This window comes from Hakea prostrata, chromosome 3, assembly GCF_041222555.1.
Source record: "Hakea prostrata isolate BN-2017 chromosome 3, UWA_Hpros_2, whole genome shotgun sequence".
Lineage (NCBI taxonomy): Eukaryota > Viridiplantae > Streptophyta > Magnoliopsida > Proteales > Proteaceae > Hakea > Hakea prostrata.
The window spans coordinates 50,529,399-50,547,294 of NC_142602.1; the positions used below are offsets into that span (position 1 = coordinate 50,529,399).

The following is a 17,896-nucleotide window of genomic DNA, read 5'->3' on the forward strand; positions in this document are numbered from 1 at the left end:
TTTAGCTTCTTTCTACTCATTTGGTTTCTGATAGGTTTTCTTCTATGCATGTGATGATTGTGGTTAATGGTGCATGCAGCATTTTTACACAGACGACAAGGGTGTGGCTACTTTCAAGGGAGTACCATTTATGACATCTGCAGGTCCATGCACATCTTCCATTCCCAATGGAAGTATCAAGTGAGCATATGGAAGTGATAAAACATGCTTAAGTTATCAAGTCTATCATGTCCCATGGGCAATGAACCTTAATTTTTGTGGTCATCATACCGATCATGGGGTGAGGGATGCAAATGTGAAATGCTTAGAGGTTAGAGGCCCCTGACCTTGTGTTCGCTCCCAAAGTACGCCTTTCGTTTTCTGGTGGAAGTAGAATGATTTGTAGGGGTGTTCTCTGCTTGGTAATTTATTGAAGATGACATATCAGAGCAGGTATATGTTGATATTTTTTGGGTAAACAGAGCAGGTATATCATATATGTTGCGGAGGCTTCTATGTTTTACTAATATTATCTTTTTCAGGTAGAATGTTTGACCATGATCCTTCGGTTGGTCTTTCTATTGTAGTTGTGCTCTTGAACTGCAGCAAATGGCACAGAATAAGTGTGCTAGAATCGTTACCATACAACCCCTTTATATCCAGCTCCCTTGTTTTTAGGTCCAGCAGAGGAGTGTGAGTTGGGAACCTAATGGCTGGAACAAAACCTTAGTTGAAACACATACACAAATTAGCATACAATGTAAATAATTTAATGAGAAATTAGGTACCTTACACCACATATATGTTGAAAAGATCAATTTAAACTTGAAATGTTGAGATTTTTAGGGTGAGAAGTTTCCTCCAATCTACTTATCTTTCCTTCGATGCCTCTTTCTTGTTGAGAGAAGGGAGAACTATTTTGACAATTAGCAATAATAACTTCAGATCCTAGTTCATTTCCACAGTAGAATAGCGCAGCTCATTTCAAATCAAATGGTAATGTATCAAGCTAATGTATTAAGACCTCCATCGATTATTAAGTTAGTAAATAATTTAAGGTCATAGATTGCCTATGATAGTCTTAAGAATCTCTCACTTGGGCCAGGTTAATTACTCTATTACGATCGAGATCGAATTGATGTGGTGATGGAATCTCTATAATAGAATTTGTCATTAATTCTTGATCGAACTAATAAGTCTACACTATATGGAATAGTAGCAAAGTGTATGCTTCATCATATGATATACATATTTCTATTAGTTACAATAAAATTCTACTTACTAAATGAACCAAAATGAGATAAATAAACAGAATATTCACCAAATGTGATCCACATTAATAACATTATTCCTTAGAGATGCTTAATCATACCCCTTAAAACACTAGCATATTCAAAGACTAAACAAATTTTCATGCTCAAAGAGTTGGTTGATAATCAATTCAACAATTATAGCTAAAAATCACATCTTGAAGATGGTACAACCACCATTTCCATCACTTCATAACAACAAATACATAACTAAATGCATGCATGAGAAAAATATTTTCTACATCAACTACAAAAGTATCAAAATCAATTAGATTCGACTCCCACTGAGCTCTTCCATAAAATAAGCGTTACCACAAAGAAATAAAACAATGCTTTCATAATTGACTTTAACTAATACTTTATCCTCTTAATTAATTATTGCTAACTATTGTTTTGTTGTATCGAGAATGTATATTTTCCTCGAAATATATTTCTTATAGATCATTAACAAGTTCATTGAATTACATATAAAGATAAAGCAATTGAAGTTCTCATAAAATTCATACTACTATTATAAAGCATGAACACAAAGGACTTGGTTATATTTTATTTTCTTAAAAATTCTTACTTAACCTAATAGACATGTTAAGTATACATTTAATAAATATGAAATAGATTAATATTCATTACATCCTTTTCTATATACATCATAATTAATAAATTTCAATCATAATTAACTAATAAATTTTAATAATTAAAGAAAATTAATAGATTATTTTTGAAAGCCTAGGAACTAATATTTCTTCAATTTCCTTAGTCTTTATACCATTCTTAATTTTTTTTAATTCTTATTATATATTTTTTAAATTTTAATGATTATGTAAACCCACTCTTCATATTCTAAAAGAATAGTACCATCTAACTCTTTTCTCTTCATCAATTCTTAATAAATCTAACTCTAAGAAACGTGTTACCTTAAACCCAAGGGTACTCTCATTTTCTGAAAAATCTCACCAATTTAGGAAAAATAACTCATGAAAATCTATATAAATGTTTTTAAACTTTCTTTGTCCCCCAAAGTTTCCATGCATCAGTTAGAGTTACAGACATGATCTTTTTTGGGGGGAAAATGTTGGTGTTAAATAGGTTACCTCTATTGGATTTTATAAATTCTTTGATTAATTGCAAATTCAAGATTAAATTGACGAATTAAAATGAAATTAAACAATTGTGATTAATCCACAACACAAGAATTAATTGTGGTTCGACTTATTAAGTCTATGTCCACTTCTCTCTTGGTCTGAAGAGAGGTTTCCACTAATAATTTTTTGTTAGGGGTACAAACTGATGATCTCTTCCAATACAATAGACAGAGAATTAAACCCTTACAAGTCTTGATTGGTCAAGGGCAAGAACACTGTTTTGCAATCCTTGTTCTAATAGGGCAAGAGCACCCTCTACAATCTTTGGTTATCCAACGGTAAAAGCATCCTCTACAAATTTTAATCTCTTTAGACTATAATTGAAACAACAAAGTTACATGATTAAGGTAAGATATTGCTTATCAAGAGGTATGACACTTTACCCTTAAATGAGTGTGATGCAAATGGAATTAATGCAAATGTTGAATGGTTTGCAACCCTAATGAACTTCCCAAATGCCTTCAATCACCTCAGCCTAGCTCCAATGAGCTTGCTTTGTTTTCTTGGAATATGCTTTAAGGGTTGAGTAAGGGTGAAAGGCAAGAACATAAGTAAAATTAAGAGAGCTTGAGAGTGTGTATGGTAAGTATCAACAATGCACTTCGTAGAGTAGCTTAAATGGAGGTAGTTGGGCTTAAATAGAGTGCATTAAACTCCCCTTGGTCCAAATCCTAACCGCTAAAAAACAATCACATTCTAACTGAAAGATTTTTCAAAACGATGTGCTACTTCTAGAAAAAGATGAGCCGTTACGGACAAGTCTTAGATTTGTATTTTTCATAGGGTGTTGATCCTCCTAACCAACCCTATGCCGACATAGACTCTCCTAGCATGTCCTAGGCCATACTGCTGATATGTCGCACATGTTTTACAAAAAGATAAGTGCAAATACATATAATTGTGCATACGAGGTGTCCTAGGCCCTAGGTGTACTAAGTTTTTTTTCTTGAGCTTGATTTGATCTTCATCTTTGCTGTTGAATCTTCTTGTGCTTCAAGCATCAATCTTCATATCCAACTTGATTGGGATATTGCTTGGGACTGGAGTTGGGTCGTCTCAAGCATGCTTTTGGTTCATGTTCTTCATTTGGCTTGATTTATGCACAACTCAATGTAGTCATTAGTACTTTGTGTTTGTTATTATCAAAATTAATGAAGGCTCATGTGGGATTGATGTGGCAATTTTCCCAACAATTTCCCCCTTATGATGATAATAAACACATGAATGATAAACCGTCTCAAATGAACATTAATAGACAAATTTCATCAAAGAAATGCTTATGAACATGGGAAAACATCGTCTGCAGTGCAAATCCCCTGCAGTGCACAACGGTGCACTTTCTTGAAATGCCACGTGGAAGATTAGTATCTTACGGTTAGGATTTTTTGAGTTTCATTTGATCAAACTGGACCTATTTTGTCGGGTTTACTTTTACGCCCGAATCAAATTCGCCAAGACGCCAACCTCTGCAGTCAACCCGGCTTCTGCAAATATCGTCGTCCGGGACTCAAAAACTCCATTGATTTGGACTATTGTCGCCGACAACTCCAGAACCTCCCGGACGCCCCACCATGGTCGATTCTAAGCCTGCTGCAACTCTGCTGCACAACCTTCCCTTTCTTGAGTGCCACTTTTGAGACTTGAATGATTCAGAGAGATTGAACGAATGATTTGGTGTACTGAAAGCTTCTTAATATTTCAATCCTTGAATTTGTAATCGATTGCACTCCATTAGAACCAAGGTGGAGGACTTAAAATATTGAAAATAATTCCTCAGATAATAACCACTGTGCCAAGGAAGAACTAAGCTTCTTTATTTATTTTTAGTTTTCACGGTAAAGAGGAAGAAATGGGTGCAAACCTCGAGTTCAAACTTTCCCCAAAATCGTTAAAACAGATATAAAAGGAATATTGAAGATGGATCAACTATCTCCACAAAGGTTTTGGATCAACCATGGTCTAGGATCTTTGAAAACTGAAAAACTGTTCTCAGCAACTCTTCCCAATGAGATTTCTCTTAATTTGCAGAGGAAAAGTGATGAAAGATGGAAGGAGTAGATGGAAAGAATTTACAGTTTAGAAACGTCTATTACAGTAGCTAATTGGCCAGATCTGTTGAGCTGGAGGTAGATCTCCGACCTCCTCCGAGTGAGGATCCCTGCGAAGTGACCGGTGGCTGAAGGCAGGCGATGTGTTCCTCTGCGTAAGGAGTCGCAAAACCTAAACAAGAAGGAGAGATACGGGGAGATACAGGGGGAGAGAGAAAATGAGTGATCAAAGTAGCCGGGTATGGGTTTAACTGTACGGTCAGATATGTTAAATGGGTTTAAATTTCTATTCCTAATACTTACCCATTTCATTTTAATCTCAGCCATTCAATTTAACAATATCCAAGTGTCAGCATGTGGTGCTGCACTGCTATGTACCGTAGACGATCTGCACAGCAGACGATATTTTTCCTATGAACATATGAATATTTCATCATGAATAATTTATACTACACACCTTTTCTTCCCAAATTGCCATCAATAAATTCCCCTAAAATAGAGCTCCCCCTCAACATAAGCATGCTCTCCCTTAAATATGGCATTGATGCGTCCAAAATCTGCTCAGCCCTTGGATCTCCACGTAGTGTCCTGCAAAACAAAAGCGTCAGATGTGGCCCGACCGTGGGGTCGGAGTCCACCTCCGAAGGCTAAGTCGGTTGATGAACTTAATCACAAACGGCTCGCTAGAAGCACGAGCTAATGAATGAAGAAACGGGAAAGGTGATCTAGATAGCAGGACGCTGATAGTTGAGGTCTATCAGTCTGTATCTGAACCTGAGTCTCAGATAATATTCTCCTTGATCAATTGATCCGTCCCTCACCTTGTATAGTAGTGAGGTTTATATAGAGTGTACCTTCGAATCTCCTTCGTTGGATGCACTCGAGCCTTCTTCGGGTAGTCGTTGGATCTTATCAATAAGACCCGTTGAGCGATAGACTTCTACTAGTTTGGGCTAGTAGAGGACTCCTGAGATAACCGTTAGGTTATGCGATAGTTATCCCTTTGATGATGATTATTATCCGCAGCCGTCGGTTTGAGTCTGCTGTCATCGGGGTGATTACCCTAATCCATAAGTAAGATTAGGGCACGCTGCGCAGAATAATCTTTCTTCTTGACAAGCCATCTTCCGGGCTCCGGTTCGCTCGGGGCGATTCGGTTTTCTCCGTCTCGACCGGGGTCGAGGGTCGGACCAGGTATGAACCCGGTCGGATCATAAACTCTCCATATCACGAGCCCCCGGACCAGCGTCGGTCGATCCGAGGGTTTGGTTTTTAACCGGGTTCGTCCTCAAGTGATGATCTCTGCGTGCTTCATTAAATGTCATATCACATTTAATGCGGTGGTCACTTTTCCTCGAGCGTTGTGAGTGTAAGGCCACATGTCTTCGTTGTAGTTGATCTGTCGTTGCTCACGTCATCCAAGCGACGGTTTCCGAACGCCTATTTCGGATTCGTGAGTTCAAACTTTCAAACGTCTTTCAATCTTAATCGTTGATTTTGAATCAATCTCGATCGTTCGGATTCCCGAACACTCGTGCGGGAGTTTTAAAAGCGGTTCGTTGTCTTCGTAGGTTTCATTCTTCCGCGAAATTTGAACCTTTGTCATCGCCCGCGCCTTCCTGCTCTCAAGCTTTCGTCTCCTGAATCGGTAAGTTTCTTGATCTTTTCTTTTTGTAGTTTATGAAGCGAGTAATGGCGGACGATAGGGCTTCTTTAGTACCCCATGTTGGTGATAGCGATGATGCTTTTGCTTCTCCCGCCCGAACGATCGGATAGTGATAACAAAACCCTAACCGTCCTGCGCGGGAGTTCGCTGAAGTTTCTCAAAAGGTTTTGAAAGAAAAACCGAAACTTCTCCTGTCCTTGTCGAGTCCGGATCTTCCAAGATTGTTGATTCCTCTTGGCAACCTCAAACCTCCGGGTCCAATAGTGGACCCGGCTCATTCCCCTCCATTTATAATGGAGAAACTCTTCTTTCCGCTGTCCAAGATTTTGACCTTCCTTCCTCATATCGGGTTAGGGCTCCGCACCCGATGAGAGGGTTGATTCATCCCTTTCGGGTGAATTTTCTCTGACATAGATACCCCGGAAAGCGGGGTTCGCTTTCCCTTTTTAATCCTTTATTTTCCGCAGTTTTGAATCACTGGAACATTTGTCCCGGAATGCTCCTCCCCAATAGCTGGCGTCTCATTGTCGGCTTCTTGGGTTTGTGTTTTGAGCTTGGCATCACGCCATCTCTTTCTCTTTTTGTACATTTTCATGTTCTTTCTATCTCCCATCCTCCCGGATGGGTCTTTCTTTCCAAACGCAATAGGGCTGAACTTGATTGGAGGGGCAGCATCCTCGCCAAAGGAACTTGCCCTTCTAACCACAAAAGATGGCGCGAGATAGCAGACAAAGAGGTATTAAAGAAGGGTTCTTATCCAAAGAAGTGAGGATAAGATAAATTCGTGGTATAAAGATACATGATATGAAATGGAGTAAACTCCATCGAATGGAGAACACATCTAAGTGATATGTCTGATCCTTCCTTTGGAAAAATAGAGGCCATCAAACGGTGTGGGTAAAGGAAAAAAAAGACAGAACAAGGAGGATGAAAATGGCCAACAAATGTGAGGAAGTCTAGGAAAAGTGGAGCTCTGAAAGCACATGAGTAAAAGGAAGGATATGTCAAACAGAAGAGGAGCAAAAATAGTGAAACGAAGAGAAATGGCAAGCAAGAAAGAGAAAACAGAGAAGGAAAGCAGGAAGGGGAAAATAAAGTAGGGATCTAAGAAATGAAGTTGAATCCAAAAAGAAAGAAGGGCAAAAAGGAGACTGAATGAGGCACAAATGAGATAGGTTAGATCGAATCGGGGAGAGGTTGGGAAAGGGAGGAAAAAAAAGAAGAGAAAAGTAGTGAGAGTGAATTCTAGACCCTCAAGAAAGTAAGCAAAATGAAAAAAGTTAGGGTGTTGTTCTTTCGTAAAGATGTACCCCATTTTAATGAATAGACATTTTTACTCATGTTGGTCTAAAATCATAGTATTGCCTTAAATATCAAAGTATTAATGATAAAACTTATCACTAACTCATGAATAATGATCTTGTAGAAATATTGTGAAGATGGTTGGGAAGATGTTAATCTACTACCATTGAAAGTGGTTTTGAAGTTCAAGGTTTTTTTTGTGTACCATCGTTTCCAATGAATGGAAAACCTCATTATTTAATGGCGGTGATTGAGGAGGTGGCCACATGTTCATGTGGCATCCAGTGATTGAGGGAAGTGGATGGGTGGTTGTCTTAGAATTATAAGAGCTATTAAAGCTTACCCTCCATCTATAGAAAGATAGATTGCTAAAGTGAAGCAACGGGGCTGTATTCGACGAAGCTCTATCCATTTGAACAAGTGAGTTTTAGATTTCTCATCTCCTTCCCTTTTCCCCCAAGAAGAGTAGTTATACTGGGGTTTAGTTTGGGAGATGCTTTAGAAAAAGGGTTTCCCATGCGCGTTTATTACGCGATGGTGTTGTTTTTGTATAGTGGCTCCAAGATCAGGATTTATGAGAAAAGAAGAAAGTGTGGTGGGATTGGGGGGTGGTGGTTTAGTAGGAATCCAGCGTGGGGGTGAATCTTAAGTGATAGCGTGATGGTCCGCTCCGCAGTGAGTCTTTCAAGATCTGATCACTGTGGATGGTAATGGGAGCGTTGGTGAGGCACCCGAAGGAGACTCTTGCATGAGGAATATGTTGGGTGATGAGGTGGGAGGGTGTGCTCATATTTCTAACTCGGTCTTGTTTGGCACCTCCTCTTAGTTGGAGGATTTGCTAAGAAGGGGAGACAAGTGATGAAGCTCATCCTTCTCTGGTGTAGTGGCACCCCATCCTTCGCTGAATTAGTGTCAAACGAGTTTGACAAAGCGTTGGAATGGTGTCTTGCTGCTCGAATGACTTCGAGAGCGCGGTTCTTTCCAAACTTCCGGATGAAGTCTTTACAAAGTCACGGTGATGTAAGTCTTTCTTCATTTCTCGATTTTGAAAAATTACTTTGCTCTGCTAACTCGAAAGTTGTTTGCGGGAGTCCGGTAACTTCCACAACCAAGTGGAAGCGGTTACTAGACTCGTAGGTTGAGCAATGAAGTTTCTAGGCTGGAATCTAGAAGCTAAAGATGTTGAGATTGCTGCCTTGAATCTAGCTGAGGTGGCGGAGAAAAGAATTTGTTGATTGGTGTCTTCGGTCGGATTTGGATGATGCGGGAGAAGATCCGGCGACTAGAACGGACGGTTGGAAAGTCGGGAGCTAAAGGATGCGAAACATTACAGAAAGGCAAGCGTCGTTCCTGCGAATCCCTTCCAAGCGATGTTCGGAGCTTGTGTCTTCAAGTATTTACACGGTAAGCCTTTTGTTGATATGTTGAATGCTTACAACTTGGGGTGGGATGGTGAGAGAAGTATGGGAATCAATACTAAGGAAAGATCCTCATTTTGATACGACTCCCTGAGTCTTGTTTGCCATGAAGTATTTACCAACATGGGTATTCCTCCTCCGATGGACCAAGGATAAGATTGATCCTTCACCTTCCGATCCGGATATTATGCAATATCTGGAAGATTCTCTGTTTATTCTCCGCTGGAAGAAGTCAATTATGACGAGCTTGTGCCGAATGCGAGTTTGGTGAGGACCATTCTTCTCGGACAAGCTGGGCAAAGAGTATGAAATTGCAGAGGATTTTCTGAATATTGGAATATTTTTGTAATCCTCATTTCTTCTCTTCTTTTCCTTGACTCCTCTCAATGGTTGACTCATATGTTTGTTCTAGCAAAGTCGATCGATCTTGTATAACTTGTTAACAATCATGTAATGACCTTCTTCTTTGATCGGAGATTGTATCCAGCTCTTGTAATTGTTTTGATCTGGCCTCTTTGGATCTTACGAAGAAATAAGAAATTACTTTATCTTGAACTTTGCTAGCCACTTGAATCGTCGTTGTATTAGGTCTTAGTTATGCGAAACAATGCCTACACTTAAGGATTTCCGGAGAAATACAATAAGTCGAGAAGGAACTCACTCGGGTTTTAAACCGATGCCTTATACTTAAGGATTTCCGGAGAAATACAATAAGTGCGAGAAGGAACTCACTCGGGTTTTAAATCGATGCCTTATACTTAAGGATAATTCAAAAATTCAATAAGTCTCGAAGGAACTTACTCGGGTATTAAACCGACGCCTTGCAAAAGGAACTCACTCGGATTTTCATCCGATGCCCCGACTTAAGAAAGTTCGAAAGATTTTCCATAAGTGTTGAAGTGTTGAAGGACCCACACGAATTTTCATCCGATGCCTTATAGTTGGATCTTGTTCTTGAATGTGGTGTATGATGCCCCCCAATCAAAAGATAGTTTGTTGAAAACCAAAAATTGCATTGATTGAGTTGAAAATGATTACATCGCGAACAAAATTGAAATCATCTTCAAGGATAAAACTTTTTGAGATGCCTAGCATTCCACGAGCGATCCAATTCTTTCTGGGAATCAATGTTCTTCAACTTGTAAGCTCTGAACCGACCGGTTTCACAACCATATAAGGTCCTTCCGGGGAAGGGTCCAACTTTCTTTGGTGACGCGGGTAGGAAGCTAGGGTGTTTCTCAACACCAAATCTCCGGCTAAGTACCGACGATTCTTCACTCGAGTATTATAATGAGACGCTATCCTTCTTTGATAATGTTGAGTTCGTGCTATTGCCTTTGCCCGAACTTCATCCAACAAATCAAGACTATCAAGCGGTCCTTGTTCATTTGCTTTTTCTCGAACTCACGATCCCTTAACGTCCCTGCCATTATCTCCACTTGGTGCCAATGCTTCGGATCCATATGCCAACCTGAATGGAGTTTCTCCTGTAGGTGTTCGAACCGTAGTTCTATAAGCCCACAGTACATTATATAGTTCTTCGACCCAAGAAGCTTTGTCGGCTTCGAGTCTTCTCTTTATTCCTTCCGGTAGCGTTCGGTTAGTAACCTCTACCGGCCATTGCTTTGGGGGTATGCCACCGAGGACATACGATGCTCGATCATATATGTTCCACAAAATTGCTCAAATTGTGGATAGTCGAACTGAGTACCATGGTCGGTGACAATTATCTTTGGAATCCCAAAGCGATATATGATTGATTCAAGCACAAATTTCTCCACTTTTTCTCAGAATTGTCGCGATGGTGCAGCTTCTACCCATTTTGTGAAGTAATCAATTGCTACTATCAGATATTCTCGTCCGCCCGATGCCTTGGTGAATTTGCCCATGATATCAATTCCCCACATTGCAAAGGGAATGGGATTTAGAATTGAAGTCATAATCTCCAGGGCCTCGATCTGTAGCATAAATTTGGATTACTACATCGCGAACGTAGTCCATAGCGCTTCTTGGATCTTAGGCCAATATAACCCCAATCTTAAATTTTGTGGGCGGGCTCGCCACCCATGTGAGCGCCACAAATTCCTTCATGAACCTCCCAAAGCGAGTTTGCTCCTCGGGCCTATACATCTCATAAGGGGTCCAGCATAAGATCTTTTATATAGTCTTCCATTCTGAATGACAAATCTAGTTGATCGAATCTTGATCAACCTTGCTTCTCTTGGATCCTCGGGTAACTTGTCATCCCTTAGATATTCAATTATTGGATCCATCCAGCACGTTCGCTTCAATATAAGAAATTTCTTTCTCATGGTAACTTGGAAAAGTTACTTCTTCAATATAGACCGAAGGGTCTAGATTCTTTTCCTTGGCATTGGCTAGTCGGGATAGCTCATCCGCCTGAATTTTCATTCCTCGAAATCTGAGATATCTTCAAATTCGAAATTGGTTTGAAATGCCGCACTATCTCCCGATATTTTTGCAAGCGTGGTTCTTTAATGCCATACTCCCCCGGACTTGGTTGACTATAAGCCGAGAGTCACTATAAATAGTAACATCGCAATAGCTAATGCCTTTGACAACCGAAGTCCTGCTATTAGGGCCTCGTACTCCGCCGTTATTACTCGCATCAAATGCGAATCTCAAAGCATATCGAATAATGAATCTGCCGAACTTTTTAATAGAATTCCAGCGCTGCTCCATCTTTATTACTCGAACCATCGACATATACCTCCCAAGTGGTTGGTATAATGGGATCTTCAATGGTGGGTTCCTTGGTGCGGTAGTTTCTACTACAAAGTCGGCTAATGCTGAGCCTTGATTGCATCCTGGGCTTAAAGCTCACTTGGAACTCACTTAGCTCAACCGACCAGGATACCATCCTTCCGGACAAATCGGGTTTGTTAAGAACTTTACTAAGAGGAAAAGTTGTAAATACCTCAATTGGATGAGCACGAAAATATGGCCTTAGCTTCGGCGGCCATCATGAGAGCCGAGCACCTTCTCAATCTGCGAATATCTCGTCTCCGATCCAGCAACACGTGGCTTACATAGTAAATCGGCCACTTGTTTCTTATCTTTCTCCCGAACAAGTACCGCACGACCGCGGAAAGGGATGTCGCTAGATATAGCTGTAATATTTCCCCCTTCTCCGGTGCGGGACGGGATCGGTGGTTGTCCAAGTGCATCTTTTAATTCCTCAAAAGCTTTCGGCACTCTTCAGTCCACTTTGCTTCCTTACGCCCTTGGTCTTTAAGTGCCTTGAAGAAAGGCAAACATTTTTCTCAGGACTTGGAGATAAATCGATTTAAGGCAACAACTCTCCGTCAAACATTGTACATCCCGAACGGTTTGGGAGCCTCCATATCAATCGAGCTTGTATTTTGGCAGGATTTGCCTCAATTCCCCTCTGTGATACCATGAAACCCAAGAATTTGCCCGAGGAGACTCCAAAGGCACATTTTTCGGGGTTCAACTTCATTTGATGTTTCCTCGATCTGAGAAAACCTCGGTCAAATCTGCAATGTGATTTGCTTTTGTAAAGCTTTTCACCGACATGTCGTCAACATATGCTTCAACGTTCTTTCCTATCGGCTCTTTGAAAATCTTGTTGATGGCCCCTCGATATGTTGCTCCTGCATTTTCAGGCCAAAAGGCATGACCTTGTAATAATAGCTTTCACGATCAGTCATAAAAGCCGTATATTTCTCATCTTCCTTATTCATAAGGATCCGATTATACCCCGAGTAGGCATCCATGAAACTTAAAGTTTCATACCCTGCAGATAGCATCTATCAAGAGGTCAATCCGAGGCAGCGGGTAACAATCTTTTGGGCAAGCTTTGTTTAGATCCGTGTAGTCGTAACATCCTCCACTTCCCATTCGCCTTTTTCACCATCACCACGTTGGCCAACCAAGTTGGGCACTCGATTGGTTCTATGAAACCAGAATTCTTAAGTTTTCAACTTCATTCCGAATGGCTTCATACTTTTCAATAGAGAAATTTCTTCTTTTCGTATCACTTGGTTTCGCCTTAGGGTCTATCCGAGTTTGTGCTCTGCAATGGCCCGATCGATCCCGAGCATGTCCTCAGCAGACCACGCGAATACATCTTTATTCTGTTGGAGAAATAACTTCAACTCATCTTTAAACTCTTCCAATCTGTTCGGACCCGACATAAGTAATTTTTTCTCATCCTCGATACACAGCTGGATTTGCTCCAGTTCTCCTTGGTTCGGGCCTTTGCATCTCTGTCTCTTCCCGATCATCTCGAACTTCTATGGGGAGGGCAGTAACCTTCTTCGGACCCTCCTTGTCTTTTAAATAGGCAACATAACACCGCCGAGAGATCTTCCGAGTCGGAGGAGACTTGACCGATTCCCATATCGTCGGGAATTTTATCTTTAGGTGCTTTGTCGAAACAATAGCACCTATCTTGGATAAAGATGGTCGCCCAATAATCATATTATAGGCTGGTAGTTCTCGAACCACCAGAAAGTTGATTCGGACAGTTGTTTCTTTGGGAAAACTTCCAATGGAAAGATCCAACCGAACCGATCCTTCCGCCACTGAGATGACCCCCGCAAAGCCATATAGGTGTGTTGATGAAGGTTTCATCAAATCTTGATCCACCTTCAATTTTTGATACACTTCGTAAGAAATTAGGTCAGCTGAGACCTGTATCAATCAATACTCTATGCACTTCCCATGTGCAATCTCTACCTTGATGACTATAGCATCATCGTGAGGTAAACAAACATCTCTCTCGTCTTCTTCACTAAAGGTGATAGAATCTTCACCATTCAGCTTCTCCCCCCGCACCTCTCCGGCTCCAACAAATTTGGATTTGGTTTTTAAACTCCGGAATGATTCGGGCTCTGGACCCCCAAAGATGGTAAGGATCGGTGACCGAGTAGCAGCTTCAATCACCTCCTTGCCTTTTTGGACTTCGGGGCCTCCCTTGATCGTTACGAACCGACCAAACGATTCCTTTTAGGAGCAGCCGCACGTGGCCCGCGTGGCTCCTCCCCTTCTTCACGCTAACAAAACCGGACAGATGTCCCCGAGATATCAATCTCTCAATATACGCCTTGAGATGACGACAGTCATTAGTGTAATGACCATAGTCCTTGTGGAATCGGCAATACTTTTCCCGATCCCGCTGCTCTCGGGTTTCAAAAGAATTTTAGGCGGCCACTTCAAATATTTTTTCTTTTGAGGATATTCAGAATATCGGCCCGAGGAGCATTCAATGGAGTGTACTCACTCACTGCCGGGGATCTTTGGCGCCAAGGTTGGGATCTTCCAACCCGATCACGAACATTCTTCCTTGGCTCGCTCTCGCTCGGGAGCCTTTTGTTCCTTATTGGAGACTTTATTATCTCCTTGGCGCGCATCTAGAATCTCCATGACTTCACTGCTCGGCATCTCTGTACCAACTCAGCATAAGTCGTGGGTATATCATGTAGTAATAACTCCGGGAGTTTCCGATTTGTGAGTCCTGTGAATAGAGCGGTTCGGCTACTGTTCATCCAAGTTTTCTATCTCCATCGTCACCTTGTTGAATCTTTTCAGAAACTCTCCGATCGATTCGTTCTTTCCCCGTCCGACAGTAAACAAGGTTTCTTCCGTTTTCTTGACTGTATCCCACTCGGAATCGCCCTATGAATTGGCGTGCCAATCGTCAAAGTTTACGATCCTTCCGAGAGGGGAGGTTAGAAAACCACTTTTGTGCCGCTCCGATTAGAGATGATCCGAAAACCCGCATAAAATTTCATCGAATTACGAAGCGCCATGGTCCGTTGGTAATAGCCAATGTGAGCTATTGGATCTCCGGAGCCATCGAATGTTGAGAAGGTAGGCAAACGAAGTTATGGGGAAACCGATATCCCACGATTGGCTCAGCAAAAGGAGTCTTCCGAATGACCGAGTATATATCCTCGATTATTCTTCCCTTAGCCAATTGCCCTAACTTCTCATTGATGTTGGCCAATTCTTGACCAACTGGGTCCGGTGATCTTCAGCAATACGATCACGACCTCGATTAACACGATCATCACGTGCTACTCGATCATCACGAACAGCTCGTCCTTCACGAACGTTTCTATCGTTACGAATCGCTCGATCATCACGAACGGTTCTTCGACAGTGGGTGAGTGAGTTCTTACCCCAGAATCCAACCTTGTATTTGAATCGGTTGTACTCTCTTGCGGTCTATCGAACCGATCGCCTCGCCTTAGTTGATCATCAATCCTCCAAGTCCTCGATCTCCTTCACGAAAATTCTGATCAACATTCCGGTCTTCGACCATTCTTTGGTCACGTGGCAATGCACGTCTCCCGAATCGTGTTGATCAGGTTCTTGTGGCAAAACCACTGTCCGGTGAGCAAGCGGAGTGCTTGGCTCACCTCCAAGAGTTGAATCTTTACCTTATCCAATTGATCTTGGATTGTATCGGGAGGATTACGTCCTCCCCGGCCCTTATCCACTTCGATAGGATTTTGGCTTTCCTAGGGAATATCTGGATTATTCACCCCGGTATCCGAACACCGGAATTGCGTTGTGCGGCGGCTGCTGCGGCTGCTGATCTAGTCACCATGGCTTTTTCAAGTCTTTCCCACAGACGGCGCCAAATGATGCGTCCAAAATCGCTCAGCCCTTGGATCTCCACGTAGTGTCTGCAAAACAAAAGCGTCGGATGTGGCCCGACCGCTGGGGTCGGGAGTCCACCTCCGAAGGCTAAGTCGGTTGATGAACTTAATCACAAACGGCCGCTAGAAGCACGAGCTAATGAATGAAGAAACGGGAAAGGTGATCTAGATAGCGAGGATGCGATAGTTGAGGTCTATCGATCCGTATCCGAACTCGAGTCTCAGATAATATTCTCCTTGATCAATTGATCCGTCCCTCACCTTGTATAGTAGTGAGGTTTATATAGAGTGTACCTTCGAATCTCCTTCGTTGGATGCACTCGAGCCTTCTTCGGGTAGTTGTTGGATCTTATCAATAAGACCCGTTGAGCGATAGACTTCTACTAGTTTGGGCTAGTAGAGGACTCCTGAGATAACCGTTAGGTTATGCGATAGTTATCCCTTTGATGATGATTATTATCCGCAGCCGTCAGTTTGAGTCTGCTGTCATCAGGGTGATTACCCTAATCCATAAGTAAGATTAGGGCGCACTTGCAGCAGAATAATCTTTCTTCTTCAACAAGCCATCTTCCGGCTCCGGTTCGCTCGAGAGCGATTCGGTTTTCTTCGTCTCGACCGGGGTCGAGGGTTGGACCAGGTATGAACCCGGTCGGATCATAAACTCTCCATATCAGGCATAGTTGGAGAAATTAACATATTGACAACCTAACATAAGAAAAAAAAAAAAAAATTCTTGGCGTACACAACACAAGAACACGAAACCATAACATTTTCCCAAGTCAAAATGACTAAGAATCCTAGAGATCCTACACTATTCAGCTGGAGGCTGATACTGAGGTGCTTGAAATCAAAGGTTGCAAATTCTATTGCGTAATTACTCTCCAATAAAGCTTCATAAATGAGCGAGATTATAAAGAAAAGACTTTTGGAAAACCTAAACTTCCTTCACAGGTCCATAAATCAATGAGAAAGGTGGGTATACAAGCGTGGAAAATGATTGGCTTCAATTTACATGTGAATTATAATTTGGAAATAGAAAGTTGTCTTATTAATCTACGAATTACAAATGTTCAGAAAAAAAAGTTGAAGAAAAGGACAGACAAGATGATAAAAGGCAGATCCAAATAAAAGTAAAAGTGCCTATTGGGAATAATACTAGGATGTAGCCACGTGTGTGGTACATTCTTTATATATATTGATGTACAGTATCATACTTAGTTAATGAGAAATAAGATTGTTTTGTCTTTTATGGTATCAGGCTTTTCTAGAGTCGAGTCAAGTCTAGCTTTTCTACTAAACTCTCGTTTCTTGTGCAAAAGTTCTTGATTTTCGTGAATTTTTCTTGCTTTTTCTTTTGAAACGATTATTTCTTCAAGCTTCTCTCATGGCTTCTTCATCCGATTCACTGGTTTCTCCTTCGTCTTCTACCTATCCATATCCTAGCAATCTGAATGTGGCGAATTTTGTCACTCTTCGTTTGAGATCTGAGAACTATTTGTTATGGCATACTCAGATTGTTTCCTTGGTGGAAAGTCAAGATTTGTTAGGGTTTATCACTGGCAAGTCCGCTCCTCCAGATCATTTGATCCAATCTGCAGTTGGAGAAATGGTTTCTAATCCTGCTTATTCTCTGTGCTTACGTACTGATCGTCTTGTCAAAACGTGGATCACAGGGACTCTTTCTGAGGATGTGGTCGGTCTTGCTTACGGTGTTCAATCTATTGTTGATTTGTGGAAACTTTTGTCTGATTCTTTTGCACAAATGTCTGAGGCTAGGGAGTTTGAGTTGCTTTCTCGTCTTCATTTTCTCCGCAAGTGTGATACTCAGTCTCTTACTGATTTCTTGCTTCGATTTAAGACCCTATGTGATCAATTGTCTGCTATTGGCAAGCCGGTTCCTGATCAACGGAAGGTGTTTCTACTTCTTACAAATCTTGGATCTCGTTACGAATCGTTCGCTACCACGATGCTCAAGCCACCAGTTCCATCTTACACTGAACTAATTCCACTATTGCAGAGTCATGATTTGCGTAGCCGTGGTGTTCTTGATGATCCACCACATTCTAATATGGTGTTTTTTGGCACTCAATCCTCTCGGGGATCCCGTGGTGGTCGTCATAATTTTGGCGGTGGTTTTCCCGGTGGTCGCTCTGTTTTTCGTGGATTTCGTGGTGGTTATGCGTTTCGTGGAGGTTCTGGTTTTACCTCTTATAATAGGGGTTTTGCTCCTTCGTTACAACCTTCTAGTACTTTCGGTTCGTCTCCATCGAATCAAGAGAATCAACCTCCTGGTGTTTCTGGTTCTTCAGCTATTTCTGAATCGTCTACCTCAAGATCTCCTTTGAAGTGTCAGATCTGCAAGAAACTAGGCATGATGCTCT

The 17,896-nt window shown here is 41.5% G+C and overlaps 1 protein-coding gene across 2 annotated transcripts in view; it reads left to right on the plus strand.

Annotated features, from left to right (window-relative positions):
- LOC149022417 (Nucleic acid-binding, OB-fold-like protein) overlaps positions 1–1,570 on the plus strand; it is a 53,962-nt gene extending 52,392 nt beyond the window's left edge. Inside the window, exon 12 of one of the 2 annotated variants that reach the window (XM_089150537.1) lies at positions 80–1,570. In XM_089150537.1, coding sequence (XP_089006663.1) covers positions 80–184 — 105 coding nt within the window. In that variant the 3' untranslated portion in view covers positions 185–1,570. The remainder of the gene's footprint in view (positions 1–79) is intronic. The other variant, XM_089150538.1, reaches the window with a different exon arrangement.
- Positions 1,571–17,896: the final 16,326 nt, after the last annotated feature.